At 44.4% G+C, this 19012-nt stretch overlaps 1 protein-coding gene across 4 annotated transcripts in view; it reads right to left on the bottom strand.

The window, feature by feature from the left end:
* Positions 1 to 19012, bottom strand: part of XPO6 (exportin 6) — a 107604-nt gene that overhangs the window by 17401 nt on the left and 71191 nt on the right. For 2 of the 4 annotated variants that reach the window (XM_052636379.1, XM_052636381.1), the window contains 5 exons: positions 16139 to 16247; positions 14591 to 14680; positions 13399 to 13468; positions 7101 to 7260; positions 3953 to 4045 (listed from right to left, as the gene is read on the bottom strand). In XM_052636379.1, the coding sequence (XP_052492339.1) occupies positions 3953 to 4045; positions 7101 to 7260; positions 13399 to 13468; positions 14591 to 14680; positions 16139 to 16247 (522 nt within the window). Of the gene's footprint in view, positions 1 to 3952; positions 4046 to 7100; positions 7261 to 13398; positions 13469 to 14590; positions 14684 to 16138; positions 16248 to 19012 lie in introns of all 4 variants that reach the window. The other 2 variants (XM_052636378.1, XM_052636380.1) reach the window with 1 other exon arrangement.

Here is a 19012-nt window from a genome sequence, read left to right as displayed (position 1 = left end):
AAAAATAAAAGTCTGCCACTGTTTCCACTGTTTCCCCATCTATTTCCCATGAAGTGATGGGACCAGATGCCATGATCTTATTTTCTGAATGTTGAGCTTTAAGCCAGCTTTTTCACTTTCCTCTTTCACTTTCATCAAGAGGCTCTTTAGTTCTTCTTCACTTTCTGCCATAAGGGTGGTGTCATCTGCATATCTGCGGTCATTGATATTTCTCCCGGCAATCTTGATTCCAGCCTGTGCTTCTTCCAGCCCAACATTTCGCATGATGTACTCTGCATATAAGTTCAATAAGCAGGGTAACAATATACAGCCTTGATGTACTCCTTTTCCTATTTGGAACCAGTCTGTTGTTCCATGTCCAGTTCTAACTGTTGCTTCCTGACCTGCATACAGATTTCTCAAGAGGCAAGTCAGGTGGTTTGGTATTCCCATCTCTTGCAGAATTTTCCACAGTTTATTGTGATCCACAGTCAAAGGCTTTGGCATAGTCAATAAAGCAGAAATAGTTTTTCTGGAACTCTCTGGCTTTTTCAATGATCCAACAGATGTTGGCAATTTGATTTCTGGTTCCTCTGCCTTTTCTAAAACCAGCTTGAACATCTGGAAGTTCATGGTTCACATACTGTTGAAGCCTGGATTGGACAATTTTGAGCATTACTTTGCTAGCATGTGAGATGAGTGCAACTGTGCGGTAGTTTGAGCATTCTTTGGCATTGCCTTTCTTTGGGATTAGAATGAAAACTGACCTTTTCCAGTCCTGTGGCCTCCAAAAAGTTAGTCTCTCTCCCCACCCTACCCCTCCCAAACACACAATTTGGTGAACTAACTTGTCTAGACTATAAGAGTTTTCCAAATTTGTTGGCATATTGAGTGTAGCACTTTCACAGCATCATCGTTTAGGATCTGAAATAGCTCAACTGGAATTCCATCACCTCCACTAGCTTTGTTCGTAGTGATGATTCCTAAGGCCCACTTGACTTCACGTACCAGGATGTCTGGCTCTAGGTGAGTGATCACACCATTGTGATTATCAGGGTCGTGAAGATCTTTTCTGTACAGTTCTTTTGTGTATTCTTTTACATCATAAAAGCTCACAATTCACCAAAAAGAATAAATCTTTGAAAAAGTGAAGTGAGGCAGTTGTCCCAGAGCTTACAAAACACCAAACCTTCTAATAAACATAAATGGGTAATTTCTCCCTTTTCTGAAAAAATTAAGTAATTTTTTGGGTGGGGTGATACTTTGAGACTCCATAAATAATTAACACCCTCCACAACAAATACCCGTTGAGAATCCATGCATAAATCATTCTTAAAACTTGGTGGTTGCAAACGAGGGATTTTTCTAATTCTTTTCCTTTTCATTAGCTATATTCTTCTGTAAAAAGAACTTTCTCTCCCCGATCTTCTTTTCTAATCATATGGATGCTGTATATTCAACATATAATAACTCCTTATCATTCTTATTCTTTCTTGATGATCACATCATCAAGTTGACCAGGAAGCACCCTTTCTAGCTGGCCCCCATGTCCTTTTCATACATTCCCAACCTTCCCAATTGGCTCAACAAGATTTTCCAGGGTTAGCCTGCCCCAGACTTGTAGCATTTCTCCAAGGAGCCCTGATTCCTTTTGGTGGAGAATGTATCTCAGAAACCAAGATCCTGAATACTAAAGGGAGCGCTGCTTCTATGGTGTCACTGCTTCTAGGACCTTTCAGTGGAGAAGCAAGGACACAGCAGACACTATTTAAAAATCAAACTCAGTATCAGTAATTCCAGGGCAAACCAACCTCTAAGGGCTTCTAGACATGATGCAAGAAGGACACACCATCACATATATAACATTCTTGCTAAAATGTTTAACCTTGATCTAATACAGACAAAAACTAGACAAATCAAGATTTTTAAGTTTTTCTTAAAAAAAAAAAAAAAAAATTTAGATGTGAATCTCCAAAAAGTAAGTCTCTCTCCCCACCCTACCCCTCCCAAACACACAATCTGGGGAACTAACTTGTCTAGACTATAAGAGAAACACATAATGAGATTCATTAGTTAGAACCTGGATCTAAAATATATACATCTATAGATACATACGTATAAAGGACATTCCTGGGACAATTAGGTAAACTGGAATATACCACCAAAAAGATATGCTTAAAAACAGGAGATGACATTACTGCCCCTATGGAAGGTTTTGAGTGTTAATAATGTATTATGGTTATACAGAAGAACGCTCCTAGGAGATAAACGCTGAAGGATATAAAGGTGAAATGATGTGTTGCCTGCCCTTTATTTTCAAATAGTTCACACAAAAAACATGTGTGTGTGTGCACGTGTGCAGGGCTTCCCTGATGGCTCAGCAGTAAAGAATCCATCTGCAGTGCAGGAGACACACGTTAGATCCCTGGGTTGGGAGGATCCCTTGGGGGAGGAAATGGCAACCCACTCCAGTATTCTTGCCTGAAAAAATCCCATAGACAGATGAGCCTGGCAGGCTACAGTCCATGGAGTCACGAAAGAGTCAGACAGCTGAGCCGCTGAGAATGCACATGCAAATGTGTATAGAGAGAGAAGCAAAAACAGAAAAACAGACACACACAACAAATGTGGCAGGATGCTTGTCAATAACGAATCGAGCTTCAGAGTATAGTATATGGGTGTTCATCCTATTACCCTCTTTTCTATAAATTTGAGCTTTTCCAAATTAAAAAGGTAGGTAAGAATAGGTACTAAACACCTTACAGTAAGAAACTACAAATTTGGGGATTTTGCTATTCACAGTGACAAAACAGTTATTTTGTATTTTATCTTAAGAATCCATTGATCAAAAAGTACAAAAAGAAAGGAGAAAGGCATCAAAGTCTGTCCTGTGAAAGGGGTGTCTAAGAATTTCTGCCAATCTTTTTACATTTATACAGTTTCTTAAGCCTGAAGGAAAACTTTCCAAAATTGTGTGCAATGCGTGTTTATGAGCAAATTAGCCTCTTTCTTGGAAGAAGCTTTCTCTAAATTCTCAAAAAGGAGAGCAATATTAAAAAAAAAAAATTTTTTTTAACCACCATAGTAAATGAGACTCTTTTTCTATGTATCTAATTTGAAGCTCCAGAATGCTCTAGAACAGGGATCAGAGACTTTTTCTGCAAAAAAGTCAGAATATAAATGTTTGTTTTTGTAGGCCATCCACTCTCACCCAGAACTGTTCAACTACTCTGCCACTACAGTGCAAAAGCAGCCATAGGTAATATGTAAATGAATGGGCAGGGTTTTGTTCTAATAAAAGTATTTTAAAAAGCTAGCACAGGGCTGAATCTGGCAGAATGCCTCTCCAGCCGAGAGCAAGCCTTCCAGGCAGTGACCTCTGGGAGAGGGCCCCATCTCCAGTCCCCATTCCTTCACCCCATCTCTATGTCACTTTCCTAATGGCCTCCCACCGTCGATAATGTTTCTCAGTGTGGTCCCTGGGTGCCTGGCTTCAAAGTCACTTAGGGTTCTTGTTTAATATGCAAACACCCAAGCCTTGTACCATCCTGCTGTCATCAGAATCTCTAGGGGCAGTTTCAGTCACTGGTCTCAGGACACAATTCATGGCATTCACAGTGAACAGTCCTAACATGCCTATCCAGCTTCACCTCCCACCACACCAGCTGTTCCCCACACCCCTACCTGTGCGACTCTGCACCACTTCTGTGTCTCGGCATGTGCTATTCTTTCCTCCTGAAATGCCTACTCCATATACCTACCCTCTGCTCCCAGCTCTCATCTGCCTGATGAATGCCACTCACTCCAGCCACCCCAATCCCCAGATATAACAAGCTTTCTCTCTTTTGAGGTTTGGAGATGGGAGTTTTTCATCTTTTCACGACAGCCACTACAGTCCGTTTTTATCTATAAAGCCATTTGGGGGCAGAGAACAAGTCTTTCTGAGAATACACAAACATCTAACTATACTTACACATCAATGAGATCAGGCTTCAATACTGATGGCACAGCAGTCTCAATGTTGTACAATTTTATCTGAGATCCATACAAAGTGACTTTGACCAATCTGTTGGCAAAGAAGAATTGTACGAATGAGGCCACGCTCAGTTTGTGGACTAAAGCAGACAAAATGGACAAGGTATCAACAAAGGTCTTGAGGACGCACTTTTTTCCAAAAAAGAATCAAGACCAGGTTTTCAATTTTATCCCAAAGATGTAATCTGAGATATGCATAAAGATTTATATACTAAGACACAGTCTAAAGCACTACCTACAGTCTCAAACTTTTTGAGAACAATATAAATATCCAATAGACAACATAATATAATACATCCAACAACATGATTAGAATGGAAATTGTTATTGTATGTGTACTTTATCACAATTTTAAAAATGGAAAAACAAATGTTTCACATAGATAGACATATGATAAAGAAAATACAGCAAAATTTAACTGCAGAATCTAGGTGATAGGTACATGGGTATTACCTACACAATTTTTTAACTTTCTGAAGATATGTAATGTTCATGATACAACACTGTGATGGGGTTGGGAAAGGGAGGACACAAAAGCTTTTAACGTAGATTAAGGTATTTTTAATTTTCAGCACAATTCTTTAAGAAGCAAGTTATTGAGCCCACTGGTTGCCCAAAGGCTCACTACATACAAATGAACATTAAATACGACCAGCTCTACTGGAAAATGGGAGACTGCTCTTCCATTAGAGATACTCCTTTATGAGTAAACATTAAAAAAAAAAAAACCTAGAGACTTGGCTAAGTTCTCTCCGTGCCTGCTCTGTAAGGAACCCTGGACTCAGGTCTGCGGGGCATGCCAGGGAAGATGGTGTGTATTTTGCTCCCTCAACCCAACAGCGCAGAAGGTCTCAAACTTCACTGAGTGAAGAATCAACTGGGGAACTAGTTATAATACAGCTTGCTGGTGCCACCCTACAGATGCACACTGCAGCTCTGAGGGGGTCTAGAAATGTGCATCTCTAAGAGCAACCATGGGACTCTGATGCATGGGGTCCATATTCTGAAAAATATTCCTCTCTGATAGGGGCAGAAAGAAGGATTTTATTATAAAAAAACCACAAGCTTGAGTCACAAGTTATTCAGGGTTGGAGAGCAGTCAGAAAGAGGTATTTCCAGTAAGCCAGGAACTAAGTAAAAGAGTCAGGGGTTCTCATCTGAAGTTCTAGGAAGTGGGGTATGGTGGTGGTGATAAGTAGGTATCAAAAAAGTCACCATCAGTAAGTAATACACCAATGAGTGCCCAGTGTTTAATTCTTTAAATTGGTTTACATTCATATAATATGTGTACAATTTACTGGTGTTAAATATATTCATAACATGCAACTACCCCCATCATCTATCTCCATGACTCTTTCCATCTTAGAAAACTGAAACTCTGTATCCATTAAACAGTAACTCTCCACAACCCCTCCACCCCTGGCAACCACTGACTTTCTGTCTCTATCATTCTGACAACTCTAAGTACCTCATAGAAGTGAAACCATACAGCTTGTGACTTGATACTCTTCACTTACATTCAACAGCATTCTTTTAATGTTCCTCCACACTAAAAATGAACTTCTAAATGTGTCTTTTAATATTTCTATGTTTAGCAGTCTTGATACTAATATTCTGTAACCGACAAGTAAAAATGCTACTGATGACAGTGGCTATAGCCATAACAAAGAGGCTTCTCTCACACTTTATTCTAAGTGAAGACAAAAGAGCCAAGTGCGTTTAACTACTGAGCCTGCAAACGTAAGCAATGCAGAAAGATGTATATACATAAGGACCTATAAAGTAATAACCCAGAATCTCTGAACAGTCACCTCCCTATGAAGCCGAAATGACTGATGGATACAATATATGGCTTAAGTTTAAATTCAAAAAATATAGACTTCAGACAGAAAGACATGTTATGTTTCTACTATCAGAGGAAACAGGCCTAGTGTAGGAAGAAGAGGAAAAAGAGCTTAAAGTAGAAGCTCTGTGTCTGGAGAGAGCTCAGCATTTGGGCTCAAGAAACTGGTAAAAGTCCATGTGCGGCCTCTCACGCACTGCATGGTCTGAGGCAAGGCACTCGCCCTCCGGGACACAGTTTACTCAGATAAAGTGATAATACCTGTCCCTCAAAATATAGAAAGAAAATGGACAAAATTACTTTCTAAAATCTCCTATTACTGTATACTGCTTTTCTTATTAACATTAATCTGGATTTTCAAATTTATTTAAAATTCTCAGTCATGTCTGCTTTTAAGCCAAGAGTAACAGAAAAGTCTGGCATGCAAGTAAGCTGGCCTGGGCCCTAGCTCCCCCTAGTGTGTTACCAGTGACATAGCCACTGTGCCGACGAAAGAACCAGGTGTCTCAACTTTGGGCTGGATCCACACCCACCTGGTTTTGATCTAATCTACTTGCTGGTTACCATGAAATGACCTGAACGTTCTGTCCCTTTTATTTTCAGCAAATGACGTTTTAGGTGCCTGAGTTCATGAGAAGGGAGAGGGAGGACCTCAACAAATGCAGCCATAAAGCCTGTGAGGGCCCCTCGAGGAAGAAGCAGTAATGGGAGCTCCGTGCAGGGAAGGCGGGGATCCGCCCCACAGTCAGGCTTGACGGCTGCCCTGCTTCCACTCCTCAGGACCCTAAGAGGACTGCAAAAACTAGGCCCACTCTAACAGGACCAGAAAAAGACCGCTCCGGCATCTGGCTGCCTGGTCAAGAGTCCAGACTGCCTACTTGTCTGTCCTCTTATTAACAGGGCTGTCTTAACGTCTCTTTATGACCACACCTGGTTTCTTGAGGTTACTCCTGTCTTTAAATATAAGCTCTTCCATGAAATCGCAGCTTATCTTTACCATGTGCTACATACTAAGCCCCAGGCTCAGAGCCTTACCTCATATAAATCTCACAATAAACCCACAGGATACTATGTCCACTCCATTCTACCAGGACCTGAATGAAGTTCAGAGAAGGGCAGTAACGCTCCACACCCCTGTGTGCGGTGGAGCCTCGAGTCACCTGCACAGGGCAGAGCTGCCTGGCCACCACAGCACTGCATACAAGCAGGCAAGTTGAGTTCCATGCTGGAACTGCCCACCCACCTCTCCACTACTGTGAGGGCGTCGCTGAAGCGCGCGGCGAACACGTCCCCAGTGAAGTACTCGGCCAGGCGGCCCACGGCCTGCAGGAGGGAGCTCAGGTCTCTCAGGGAACAGTGCAGGCGCCGGCAGTCGTTCTCCGCTGTGATGTTCAGCCTGGGTCCTGAAACAGAACGCCTCAGGTGGTTTTTCAACAGGAAGAACATGCTCTAATTCCCACTACAGATAACTGCCTTTCCATATGGTTCAAGGGATTCTCAAGGGAAAGGTCCCTCTAGTCAAAGGTATGGTTTTGCCAGTAGTCATGTACGATGTGAGAGTTGGACCATAAAGAAGGCTGAGCACCAAAGAACTGATGCTTTCAAACCGTGGTGTTGGAGAAGATTCTCAAGAGTCCCTTGGACTGCAAGGAGATCAAACCAGTCAATCCTAAAGGACATCAACCCTGAATACTCATTGGAAGGACTGATGCTGAAGCTGAAGCTCCAATACTTTGGTCACCTGACGCCAAGAGTCAACTCACTGGAAAAGACCCTGATGCTGGGAAAGATTGAGGGCAGGAGGAGAATAGGGTGACAGAGGATAAGATAGTTGGATGGCATTACTGGCTCAGTGGACATGAGTTTGAGCAAACTCCAGGAGATAGTAAAGGACAGGGAAGCCTGGAGTGCTGCAGTTCATGGGGTTGCAAAGAGTCGAACACAACTTAGCAACTGAACAACAACAAAGGATAAGTAACGGGGCTTTCCTGATGGCTCGGTGGTAATAAATCCACCTGCCAATGCAGAGACGCAGGGGTAATAAATCCGCCTGCCAGTGCAGAGATGCGGGTTCGGTCCCTGGGTTAGGAAGACTCCCCCAGAGAAGGAAATAGCAACCCACTCCAGTATTCTTGCCTGGGAAATCCCATGGACAGAGAAGCCTGGTGGCTACAGTCCACGGGGGTCACAAAGAGTCGGACACAACTGAGCACGCACACACACATGGACAGGCAACACAGTAGAGAGGAAGAAGGCAGGCTGACACCTAAGAGCTGGGGGGATGAGTCAACAAGTTCGACGCCACATAGATTTCCAAGTGATGAGGCTGGAACAGAGCCCAGGACAGCCCCAAAAGGGGGACAGGAGCCTGGAATGGGGGACACTGTGGCCAGGGCACTATGACAGTGGGTCGCGCCCCGAGGGGCCAGAGGACAAAAGGAAGGAGGAAGAGCCGGTGACTAAGCGGCCCCGACCTGCCAGACCACCTGCCCCCCTGCAGCACTCCCCACGGAGAGCATAGCCTTGGCGCAGAAACGTCCCCCGGCAGGATTATCAGCCTGCAGGCAGCCCCGCCAAGACCATGAGATGGGTGGCTAAGGAGGGTGGGCCAGCTCCCAGGGTCAGAGCAAGAGGGTGAGCACCCCACACTGCCAGCCAGAGGAGCCCACAGAACACACAGAGCAAGCAGTGATTGTGGTCGCGTGCGGTCATGTGAGGGGAGCGGGGCCTCTGCACCCTCCTCTCCCGGTTAAGAAAAGCACCACCAGCACACACCTTCCGAGCGTCAAGGCTGTCCAGGGCCACCACTATGCAACCAAAGCCCAGGGTCAACTAAAACCTGCCAGAGAGGGGTTCCGATTCCTCATCAGGGGCCCCTCCCTCTCCCTGCACACACCCATCCTCATCACCCACATAGCTCTACCCTGGTAACTCGTTTTCAACTTTTTCACTGTACTAATTATCAGCATGAAGGGAAAGAGCCTTTTTCTCTATTAAAAACCAACCAAAACACCAGCCTACACCAAGTTTCCCTCATGGATGGGCATGAGACAGCTTCAAAGTCATCCTCAAGGGGCCAGCCTTCTTCCCCTCTGCCCCTCATCCACATATACATCTGGCGCATGGCCTTCCCCAGCACTGGCCCCTCAGCCTCTTCCCGGACCCCTCAATAGAACGCTAGGGCCCAGTGTCTCCTGGGGGAGTCTTCCACCTTTGGATAGCTTGGCCAGAAACACAGGGGTCTCCCTGATAATTCCTCCTATCATCCCCTGGTCGCACCTCCGTCCATTAAACTCTCTAGGCAAGAATACTAAAGTGGGTTGCCATTCCCTTCTCCTGGGGATCTTCCTGACCCAGGGATCAAATCTGAGTCTCGTGCATTGCAGGTAGACAATTTACTGTCTGAGTCACCAGGGAAGCCCTTCCACCCTTTCAGGGGAGAACAAAACACAAGCTTAATTTAAGCCTGCTGACACATGGCAGTCTTGGGGAGATGTGGAGGGAGGGTCACATTCTTGCAAATCTCTTGGCTGAAATACACGCCTGGTCCCTTCTGTTTTCTGTGCTCACCCCCTCTGTAGAATCCTGGCCATTCTCATCACTCTTGTTTAAACCTGCCCTAATTTTTCTGATAAAAAAGCAGTCCTAGAATGAGAAACAGCCTGGAACTGCTGTGTGTGTTTTGAACTATTGGTTTGAACCACATCAATTTGCTGCTATTTGACTGTTTCTGGCCTACAGAACCATGGTAATTCACAGAGTTCAACTCAACACTATGTGCCATCCAAGGTTCAGATCAATCAAAACGGCAGCTGCTTCTTTGCTGATGTGTCTGCAATGCAGCCAAACACACAGGCAGTAAGTACCCCAGATCAGTCTCTAGCCCTGCCCCCCAGCCTGGAAACCTCATACTACCATCACCACAAAATCATGCAAGGTAACCACACTGCCACCTGAGGGGGAAGGCCAGAGTTCCCACTGTGAAAGCCTGTTCAGATCAATCCACATTTTATTCTGTTTGGCTGAGGCTTAGTTTCCTCCTCGCTCCCATCAACAACACAGAACATCCACACAGTGGAACCTGCAGGTGAGGACACTGCGACGTGTAGGTTTCAGAGACAGAATATACCAGGGCCACACCAAAGTCCAACCTTCCATAAACCACGTTACCCTGCAGCTGTCTCGACAGATGTCCCCTAAGCCACACCAAAGAACAGCCCACGGGACTTCCCTGGCGGTCCAGTGGTTGGGACTTCACCTTCCAAAACAAGGGATGTGGGTTCAATCCCTGGTCGGGGAACTAATATCCCACATGCCTCACAGCCCCCCTCCAAAACAAAACAAAACATAAAATAGAAGCGATACTATAATAAATTTAATAAAGACTTCAAAATGTTCCACATCAAAAAAAAAAAAAAAAAAACCTTAAAAAAAAACCACAAAGAACAGCTCACTGGAAAGTCACTGCCCTGTAAAGAAACATATTAATGTTAAAGGTAATTCAGAGGTCAGTGGTTAAGACTTTCCTGTCTAAAGCAGGGGGTGTCAGTTTGATCCCAGGTCAGGGAGCTAGAAGTCCACATGCCTCGGGGCCAAAAAAAAAAGAAAAAAAAAAAGCCAAAACATAAAACAGAAGCAGCTGTGTAACAAATTCAATGAAGACTAAAAATGGTCCATATTTTTAAAAAAACTTAAAAAAATAAATTCAGTCTTTTTTTGGTGGCGGGGGGGTGGTGGACTGGGCAATAAAAATATAAAACTTAGCACTTAAGGTATTCCATTCAGAGAGAACAAACAAGTCATAAATGAACCTAAGCAGAACCAAGAATTTAAGTCCAAAAGTCTGTATCATAAGCAATCTCTTAGGCAGGGAAGCCTGCACAGTTAAACAAAAAAGTTAGCAGGACTGCTTGGAGCAGAAATATTGCCCCAATGGGGGAGGATCTCGGTGAACAGCGGCAGAAGCCAAACACCTACAGGACAGACCCTTCGGGACATGTAAGGACACAAACGCAGCACCAGGGGCACAATGACTGATGAGGGGGTGACGGAGACCACAAGCAGTGCAAAAGACAGCCAGCCAGGGCCAAGATGACTGCCGGGGTAGAGGAGGCGCAGCGACGGCACGCTTTGCCTTGGACTTTACCAAGGAAGCGGAAGCAGGCGGATCAATAGAAGTGAGTAAAGAGTAAGACTCCCAGGAACTTCCCTGGGGGTCCAGAGGCTAAGACTCGGAGCCCCTAATGCAGGGGGCCTGGGTTCAATCATGGTCAAGGAGCTAAGATTGTATCTGCCTCACAAATGTAGCCAGGGGAAAAAAAAAAAGTAAGGCTCCCATCACTCCAGAATTCAGGCCAGGAGAAGGTAAATGCAAATGAAAGGAATGAGCCCAAACCCACTGGGGAAAAGAACGTGGTTTCTGGTAAGAGGCAGTAAGGCTGACTAATACAGCATGAAGGTTATGTGAGGGGTAAACGACCATGGGAACCAGGGAACAAATCGTACTCAGAGTTTCCATTTTTTAATAGCCTTTGCATTGGAAACTTGGCTTTTGCTTCATCATGGATAAGAAAGCTCATTTTAAAACAGGAAATAAGTATTTCTCTGGCCTGAGAGGGTCTGCCCCTTGAGTATATGCCCCAAGGATCAGTGCTTGGGATGAGGTTTAGAAATGACCTGGAAGAGCCAAGCGTACTGTGAAACTGACAGCAAACGGGCTGCGATGAGAGCAGGCCTACAATGCTTCATTCAGGGAGAAGTCAATCAGATTATCCTCCCGGACGAGAAAATCTAAGTTATGAGATAACGGACTTGGGAATCACTGCAGACTGCCACCTGAAGACAGACTCAATGTAATGTTAAAAAGTCAGCTACTAATACTGACTTTAGGTATCTATTCGGGGAGGAAAAGAGTACATGCTCAATTTTATCTTTAAGATCAATAATAACTTTTTTAGGATCCTGTGTGTGTGCTCAGTCTGACTCTTTGCAACCCTATGGACTGCAGCCCACCAGGGTCCTCTGTCCATGGAATTTTTCAGGCAAGGAATCTGGAGTGGCTTGCCATTTCTTCCTTCAGGGGATCTTCTCAATCCAGGGATCAAACTTGTGTCTCCTGCATCTCCTGCACTGGCAGGTGGATTTTTTACCATTGTGCCACTTTAGGGTCCTGAGTATATTCTAATTTGAACAAGAGCCCTGAGGGAGAAAACATTACAGTATGATTTTTTCCCCAAGAATTTTTTCCTAGATTTTGGAAATATCTGCAGCATCTGTACACAGTCCAAAGACTTCCATGAATGTTGATGGCATATCATACAGGCACATTTGCTTTGAAAAGTAGTCTTTTTAAAGTTCTACAGAAGTTGTTCTTACTCGATCTACACAAATCAGGGTCTAGAGTTGGGGCATGCCAAGCCCATCAACCTCCTGGGGCCCAATGGGTTGTTTATTGGTAGAAGCTAATCTGGTCATGGAAACAAGCAGTCACAGGCCACCAAGAAGGGCAGCCTCGTAAAGAGCCTCTTGGGGAGGCTCTGCCACAAATAACAAGCTCATCCAGGCGCTGGGCTGTACCCCGGGCAGCTGTGTGCCAGGCTGAAGCAGCAGTTATACAAGAGAGGGGCAGCTGGCCAGGGCCAGGGTAACTCCTGCAAGGAAAACTGTGTGGGCATATGGGTGGGTGGGCATGTGTGCAGCACAAGTGTTTGCAAGCACTTGGTTAAGTTCCTATGTGTCTGTGCGTGTGTCTATGTGTGTGTGTTTGTAGCACAAATGTGTTTGCAAGAATGATGTTCCTGGTGCTTTCGGCTGGCAGAATGAACATCAGATTTTGGCTAATTCAACTTTTTATCGTTTCCTAGTATACCCTCCTGGGACTAGCGCCACAAGCTATGTAACCCTGGGTGAACTAACATCTCTGAACATGAATTTCCTCTTTTGTAAAACAAGAGAACTGTGATTAGTACTTACACCTCACAGGAGAGTTGAGAGAATTAAATAACAAGAACAAATAATATGGTGCCTGGCATACAATACCTCTTCTACAAACAGAAGCTATTATTATTATTAACAAAATAATCCCAAAATGCTAACCCTAAACCCCCAACTGATGAAACCTGCCAACAGCAGGCCAAAGCCTTTCCAAATGGCTACAGTCAGGGCCACTGACACAGGAGGGCTTAACAAGTGGTGCAGCGGTAAAGAATCTGCCTGCCAGTGCAGGAGACACAAGAGACACAAGTTCGATCCCTGGGTCGGGAAGATCCCCTGGAGAAGGAAACAGCAACTCTCTTTAGTAGTCTTGCCAGAATAATCCCATGGACAGAGCAGCCTGGCAAGCTGTAGTTCACAAGGTCACAAAGAGTTGGGCACGACTTAGCAACTAAACAACAACAACGCTGACACAAGAGAGCTGACAATCGCCATGACTGGCTCTACCAGGTCATCTGCTGCAGAGCTTGCTCCCAAGTCCTCCCGGGAGGATGATTTTTCAGAACCTTTTTTCTGAACATGAAATTAGAAAATAAAAGACAGCTTACCTGACCCTGACGTAACTATAAACTGCTGTAACCCCAGGTAAACTTCTAAATTGTCCTGAAGAACTGGGAACTGAAAACAAAGAAACAGAAGATTAAAAAAAACATAAATGTGAATTTTAACAGCATTTCAACATTGAAAGAAGTACCTGTAGTGGGAGGAGCAGGGTAAAAAACTTTTCTCCGGGAGCCTTTACACACAGCTAAGAGGTGGCACCCCTCAGCACCTCCCACCCCCAAAGTCTTCTACAATTAAAACCACCAGTTAATACTTGGAATAAGAAAGAAAATAACGCACTAGTTCCATACTTTTCTGAACAAGGCTCTATGATTATTATGACAATTATGTCCTTAAAGGAAGATATCAAGCCCCCAAATCATCTATACTTTCTAGAGCTCTAACACAGGACCCACCTCCCTTCAAGTCCAAGGAAAACCCTGCCCTTGAAAAAAAGCGCAGTTAAGCCTTATTTAAGTGCTTGATAGAGTGAAGAGAGCCAAATTATTTGTAGTCAGTTTGCCTTACTCATTTAGCAGACAGGAGCTTCATAATCAGAGCTCTATCTTTTCTTCCTAAAGCTGCTAACTCACCATTAAGATAAAATTAAGACGTTATTGTGACAGGTCCCCACGAAAGGCAGATGGCAAAATAAGATGGCACTCTCCATGAGAGAACACAAGACAGCTGGGCGGTGCAGTGCAAACCCGACCCCAGTGAATTATCCTGCCTTCAGAGGAGACGTGGACTTAACGAAATCCCTTCAAATAACAAGCATCACTTGGCGAATGCAATCAGTCCTTATGACATAAATATACACACAAAGTGCCCAGCAAATAATCTGCCAACAGTTTTGTGAGTTTTACGAAGGCTAACTTTCCAACAGTGTAATTTTTATAAATAAATCTTCCACTTGGCTTGGCCACTTGTAAGCCACTGGTGAAAGCATAAAGGCATCAGTAAAATTTATACTACACCCAAGAGTTTAGGAAAGAAAAACAGAGCTTCCAAAAGCTCATTTTAAAATACTGGGAGGAAATGTTATACACATTAAATTCAAGGGTCAGTTATCATAATTATTATTCTCTGTTTAAAACATATACATTTTATAAGACTGGTGAGCACAAAAGCCTTACTACTCATGCTATATGCAGGGAAATAATTAGGCTCTTCACTCCCCTCCAAACGGTGAGTTACCAGTGTTGAGAAGGCGTGTGTGGGAAGGAGCTCCATCACTTTGGCCACTACCTCCAAGCTCTGGCGTAAGTACCGCTGCCACTCTGTCTGCTGCTGCGGGGCAAACACAGAAGGATCAGCTCTTCCCAGAATGGCAGAGGCTCATCAGCTTTCCTGCCAGCCTGCCCTCCACCTCAAGCCCACTCTCCAATATAAGTATGTGGAGAAATAGTAAACCAGGTTATTTGGTACTTTAAAAATGCCAAGCTAAAAAAATTTTTGATCCAATAAATTAATGTCATAAGAACCTGGTTCCTCAAAAAAGAAACGATTCACATAAAATGACCTACTTTTCTCTCTGTCATAGGAATAAGAGATTTAAAAAAGTGACTGGTAAAATAAATGCTCGAGTCCCCTTTCCGTCATCCCAGCTATAGGAATTTGTCATTCATTACCTTCTGAGACAGCCCGTTCCTGAGCTTACATAACCAGCCACACCAGTGCTACACAAAATATGGTTGATGAACAGGCAGCATCGGCATCTCCGGGGTGGGGGGTTGTCAGAAATGCAACTTCTGGCCATGCTCCCCCCCACCCCTCCCCCCACACACTGCCTGAATCAAAGTCTGCTTAACAAGCTGTCTCACAGCGCCTCTTATTCAGGCTAAACTATGAGATGCACTGGCTTACATCAGACAGGTAACAGATGTGAAGCTAAAGTCTACCAAGTGCTGCCAAGCACCTACTACCCACCAGGCACGTGCCACCGTATCCACGTGTGGTGCCTGCACGTAACCGTCAACACAGGTCGGTTCAGAGCGAGCCTTCCTCTTCTGGGAGACGTGGAAATTAAACCTCAGGGAAATTCAGTGACCAGACTGCTACCTTCTTTGTACTTAAGGCTGCACAGTCAAATCTAGGCCATCTGGTTCCAAGCAGAAGGCTGTTTCTAACCCAGATATGGCTACCCTCAAGGTCTTAACCACAGCACAGTGGCTGCTATTCTGAGAGCCATCACAGTGACTTGAAAATGTTTAAATGCATGGTGGTTAAGAAAAAGGAACACTGGAATTATATCCTTAAAGACGTTTTTCTTACCAATGTGAAGCATGTCAGCATCAATAAACTCAAGGTTAATTTTAAGAGATATCAGTTTATATTAATAACATATAGTCAAAAGAGATGTCCTTTTATTCTAGCCTTATCATTTAAGTATCTCTAACTATCTCTGCCAGTATCCAGCTGGCTTGTATTTGTTGCCCAGAATATGGATGCAAGGCAGGGGAAAACAGGTGGGATGCCAAGTTCTTACTAAACCACTTTTCACTGTACATATGGTTGCTTTACTTACATCTCTAGTCCATATAGGTAAATGCCTGTAAAATATTTTTACAGTTCATAAACCCAAATCGACCAGCAGAATACAAATTTCAAATGTGTAACTCAAACCGTAAGACTGCTCTGGCTTAAAGATGGTCTCCAGAGCAAAGAGCTACGGGTTCCAAGTCTCCATTTCCATTCATACCACAGCATGGCAAGGATGAAGGCCAACGAGGCTATGCTGCTTACATCGTCATCTAGAGTCTCATCATCCAACTCCTCCAGCTGGGCCTGGTTGTATCTGAACTGGATGCGATTCAACACCTCCGTCAGCAAGAGGACTAGGGCGTCTTCGTACCTGCGTGGCAGGGAGAAATGCAGCATCAGGTGAGAGCAGGCTCTTAGCCTAGGATTTCAAAAAGGCCCCCTGCATTCTGAAGGGAATGGTGTCTACACTGGATTACCACACACAGGAAACATCTAAACTAAACTTAGTTTATGGTTTGGCAAATGCTACGTGACAGTGGGACAGGAGCAGGGGTGTGACTTACTCAACGATGTTCCAGAACCTTCTTGTATAATATCCTTTGTCTCTGGTAGCAATTTTTGTCTTAAAAGTCTATTCTGTCTAACTTAGTATAGTCAGTGGGTGAACAATCTACCTACAATGCAGGAGACATAGAACATGGGTTCAATCCCTGGGCTGGGAAGATTCCCTGGAGGAAGCAATAGCAACCCACTCCAGCATTCTCGCCTGAAAAATCCCATGGACAGAGGGGCCTGGTGGGCTACACCCCAAAGGGTCACAAAGAGCTGGACATGAATAAGTGACTAAGAATACCCCCCTACACAGTGTAGTTACCCTAGCTTTATTTTGGTTACTGTTGGCATGGAATATCTTTTCCTATTTTTTTTACTTTAAACCTATCTGTGCCTTTAAAATTCCAGTCAGTCTCTTGTAAACAACATGAAGTCAGTCCATTCTGCCAATCTTTGCTTTTTAACTAGGGAAGTTAAGCCTTTATATTTAATGTAATTACCAATAAGGAAAGACTGACTTCTGCCATTTTGCTATTTGTTTTCTCTATGTTTCATCTTTTATTCCTTACTTCTGCTAGGACTGCTTCCTTTTGTGTTAAATAGATAGTTTTGAGTGTACTATTTTAATTCCCTTGCCATTTCTTTTACCATATATTTTAAAGTTTTTTTTCTCAGTGGTTGCCCTGAGGATTATACGTGCTATATATAAATATCAATTAACTCAATGGTTTAATTTGGGGGGGGGGGAGGTGGGGGGCTGCACCACATGGCTTGTGGGATCTCAGTTCCCTGAGCAGGAATTAAACTCAGGCCATGGCAGTGAAAGTCCAGAACCCTAGGACCAGACCACCAGGGAACCCAACGATTCAATGCTGTCAACAACTGTGAGAGGTAGGTGGTATTACTGATACTTTTCTGATGAGGAAATTATAGTTAAGAGAAGTTAAATCAACTGCCCAAGGTCACAAAGCTAGCTGGTTTGAACCCAGGGCTCCCTAACTCAACGCCTCATGTTCTCTCTACACATAAACCACCAACAGGCTTTGAGCCTGCTCCACCCATTCCCCAAAAACCTCAATTTTAGTCAACGTTTAACAACACTTAAAGCCGAAAAGAAGACATGGGAAAAGTCTAGGGACACCCTGACCCCTTGATCTGTCTAAAAATAATTTCTCAAAGAAACATTTGGAGCCGGAGGCTTGGATATTTCCCACATGTGATAAGAATCTAACTCAGCACCAAAGTTATATGTAATAGTTGCTACCACAAGGGCCAACAAGCCACTAACTTTCAAGAACAAATCATGTGGCCTAAACGTCTGCCTTAAACATTTCCTGAAATGTTTCTACGAGAAGTTCAGAGCTGGGCCCACTCAGAGCAAAGCACCCACCCTGGTGGTTCAGCTCCTAGCACCAGTCGGCTCTCCATATTCTGTGATGCTGGGACTGAGACTGCACACAACATGCTTCATCTCTGCTTGCTGGACTCGATCCAACACTGGAGGAAAACTGAATGGCAAAGGGACCCCACTCTTCCTGTGGGCTTGCTATCCTGGCAGTGTCACCCCAACAATGGTCCCCAGGCAGTAACAGCAGCAATAACTGGTTCCAGCTTCCACACTCCCCAAGCCAGCTGAATCACACCCTCTCTCTGAGGTGCCAATAGGACCCAGGTCACAACCTCTCCTCAAAGGATTAAGTCCCAGCTCCCTGGGGGCCCTCTTCTGAGCTGTGCAACTGGGGGATTCCCTCCCCTCAGAGATCTGACCTCTAGCTGCTTGGAGGCCATCTCTCGGGCCATTGATAGTCAATGTCCCCAACACCTCTGCATGGTACCCCAGCCCTAGGGATGAAACTGCTTCCTGTAGCTATTGTCTGTGTTGTCTCAGTGTTCCCTTTTTGCTTTCCACTCCTCTAAAACTTGTTTAAGCAATTTCCTACACTGAATTCTTAAAATAAGTAAGTGTAATTTCTGTTTTCCTGACAAGACTCTAACTTATCAATCGCCTCATCTTATACCGGGAGTACCAGGACAACAAGACAATCAAAGCCAAAAGGTATCCAATACCAAGACCAAGTACAGTTCATTCAGTCTACGAGTTACAACCCCTGTACTGAGACTGTAGATATGGTCTGCTGCTGCTGAGTCACTTCAGCCGTGTCCGACTCTGTGCAACCCCAGAGACGGCAGCCCACCAGGCTCCCCCGTCCCTGGGATTCTCCAGGCAAGAACCCTGGAGTGGGTTGCCATTTCCTTCTCCAATGCATGAAAGTGAAAAGTGACAGTGAAGTCGCTCAGTCGTGTCCGACTCTTAGCGACCCCATGGACTGCAGCCTACCAGGCTCCTCTGTCCATGGGATTCTCCAGGCAAGAGTACTGGAGTGTGGTGCCATTGCCTTCTCCAAGATACGGTCTAAAGACTACTTAAAAATCCTCCTGAAATGTCACATCTCAGAGCTCTGTGGGCACAGGAGCTCATTTCTTCATCAGAGACAGAGACACTGTCCCCCCTCAATCCCTCAAAGAGTCCCTCATTATTTGCCAATAACTTAACAAGCTAGACAAGATAAGTAATTAAGCATG

The sequence above is a fragment of the Budorcas taxicolor genome, chromosome 2, assembly GCF_023091745.1.
Source record: "Budorcas taxicolor isolate Tak-1 chromosome 2, Takin1.1, whole genome shotgun sequence".
Lineage (NCBI taxonomy): Eukaryota > Metazoa > Chordata > Mammalia > Artiodactyla > Bovidae > Budorcas > Budorcas taxicolor.
This window is presented reverse-complemented; position numbering and strand designations above follow the sequence as displayed.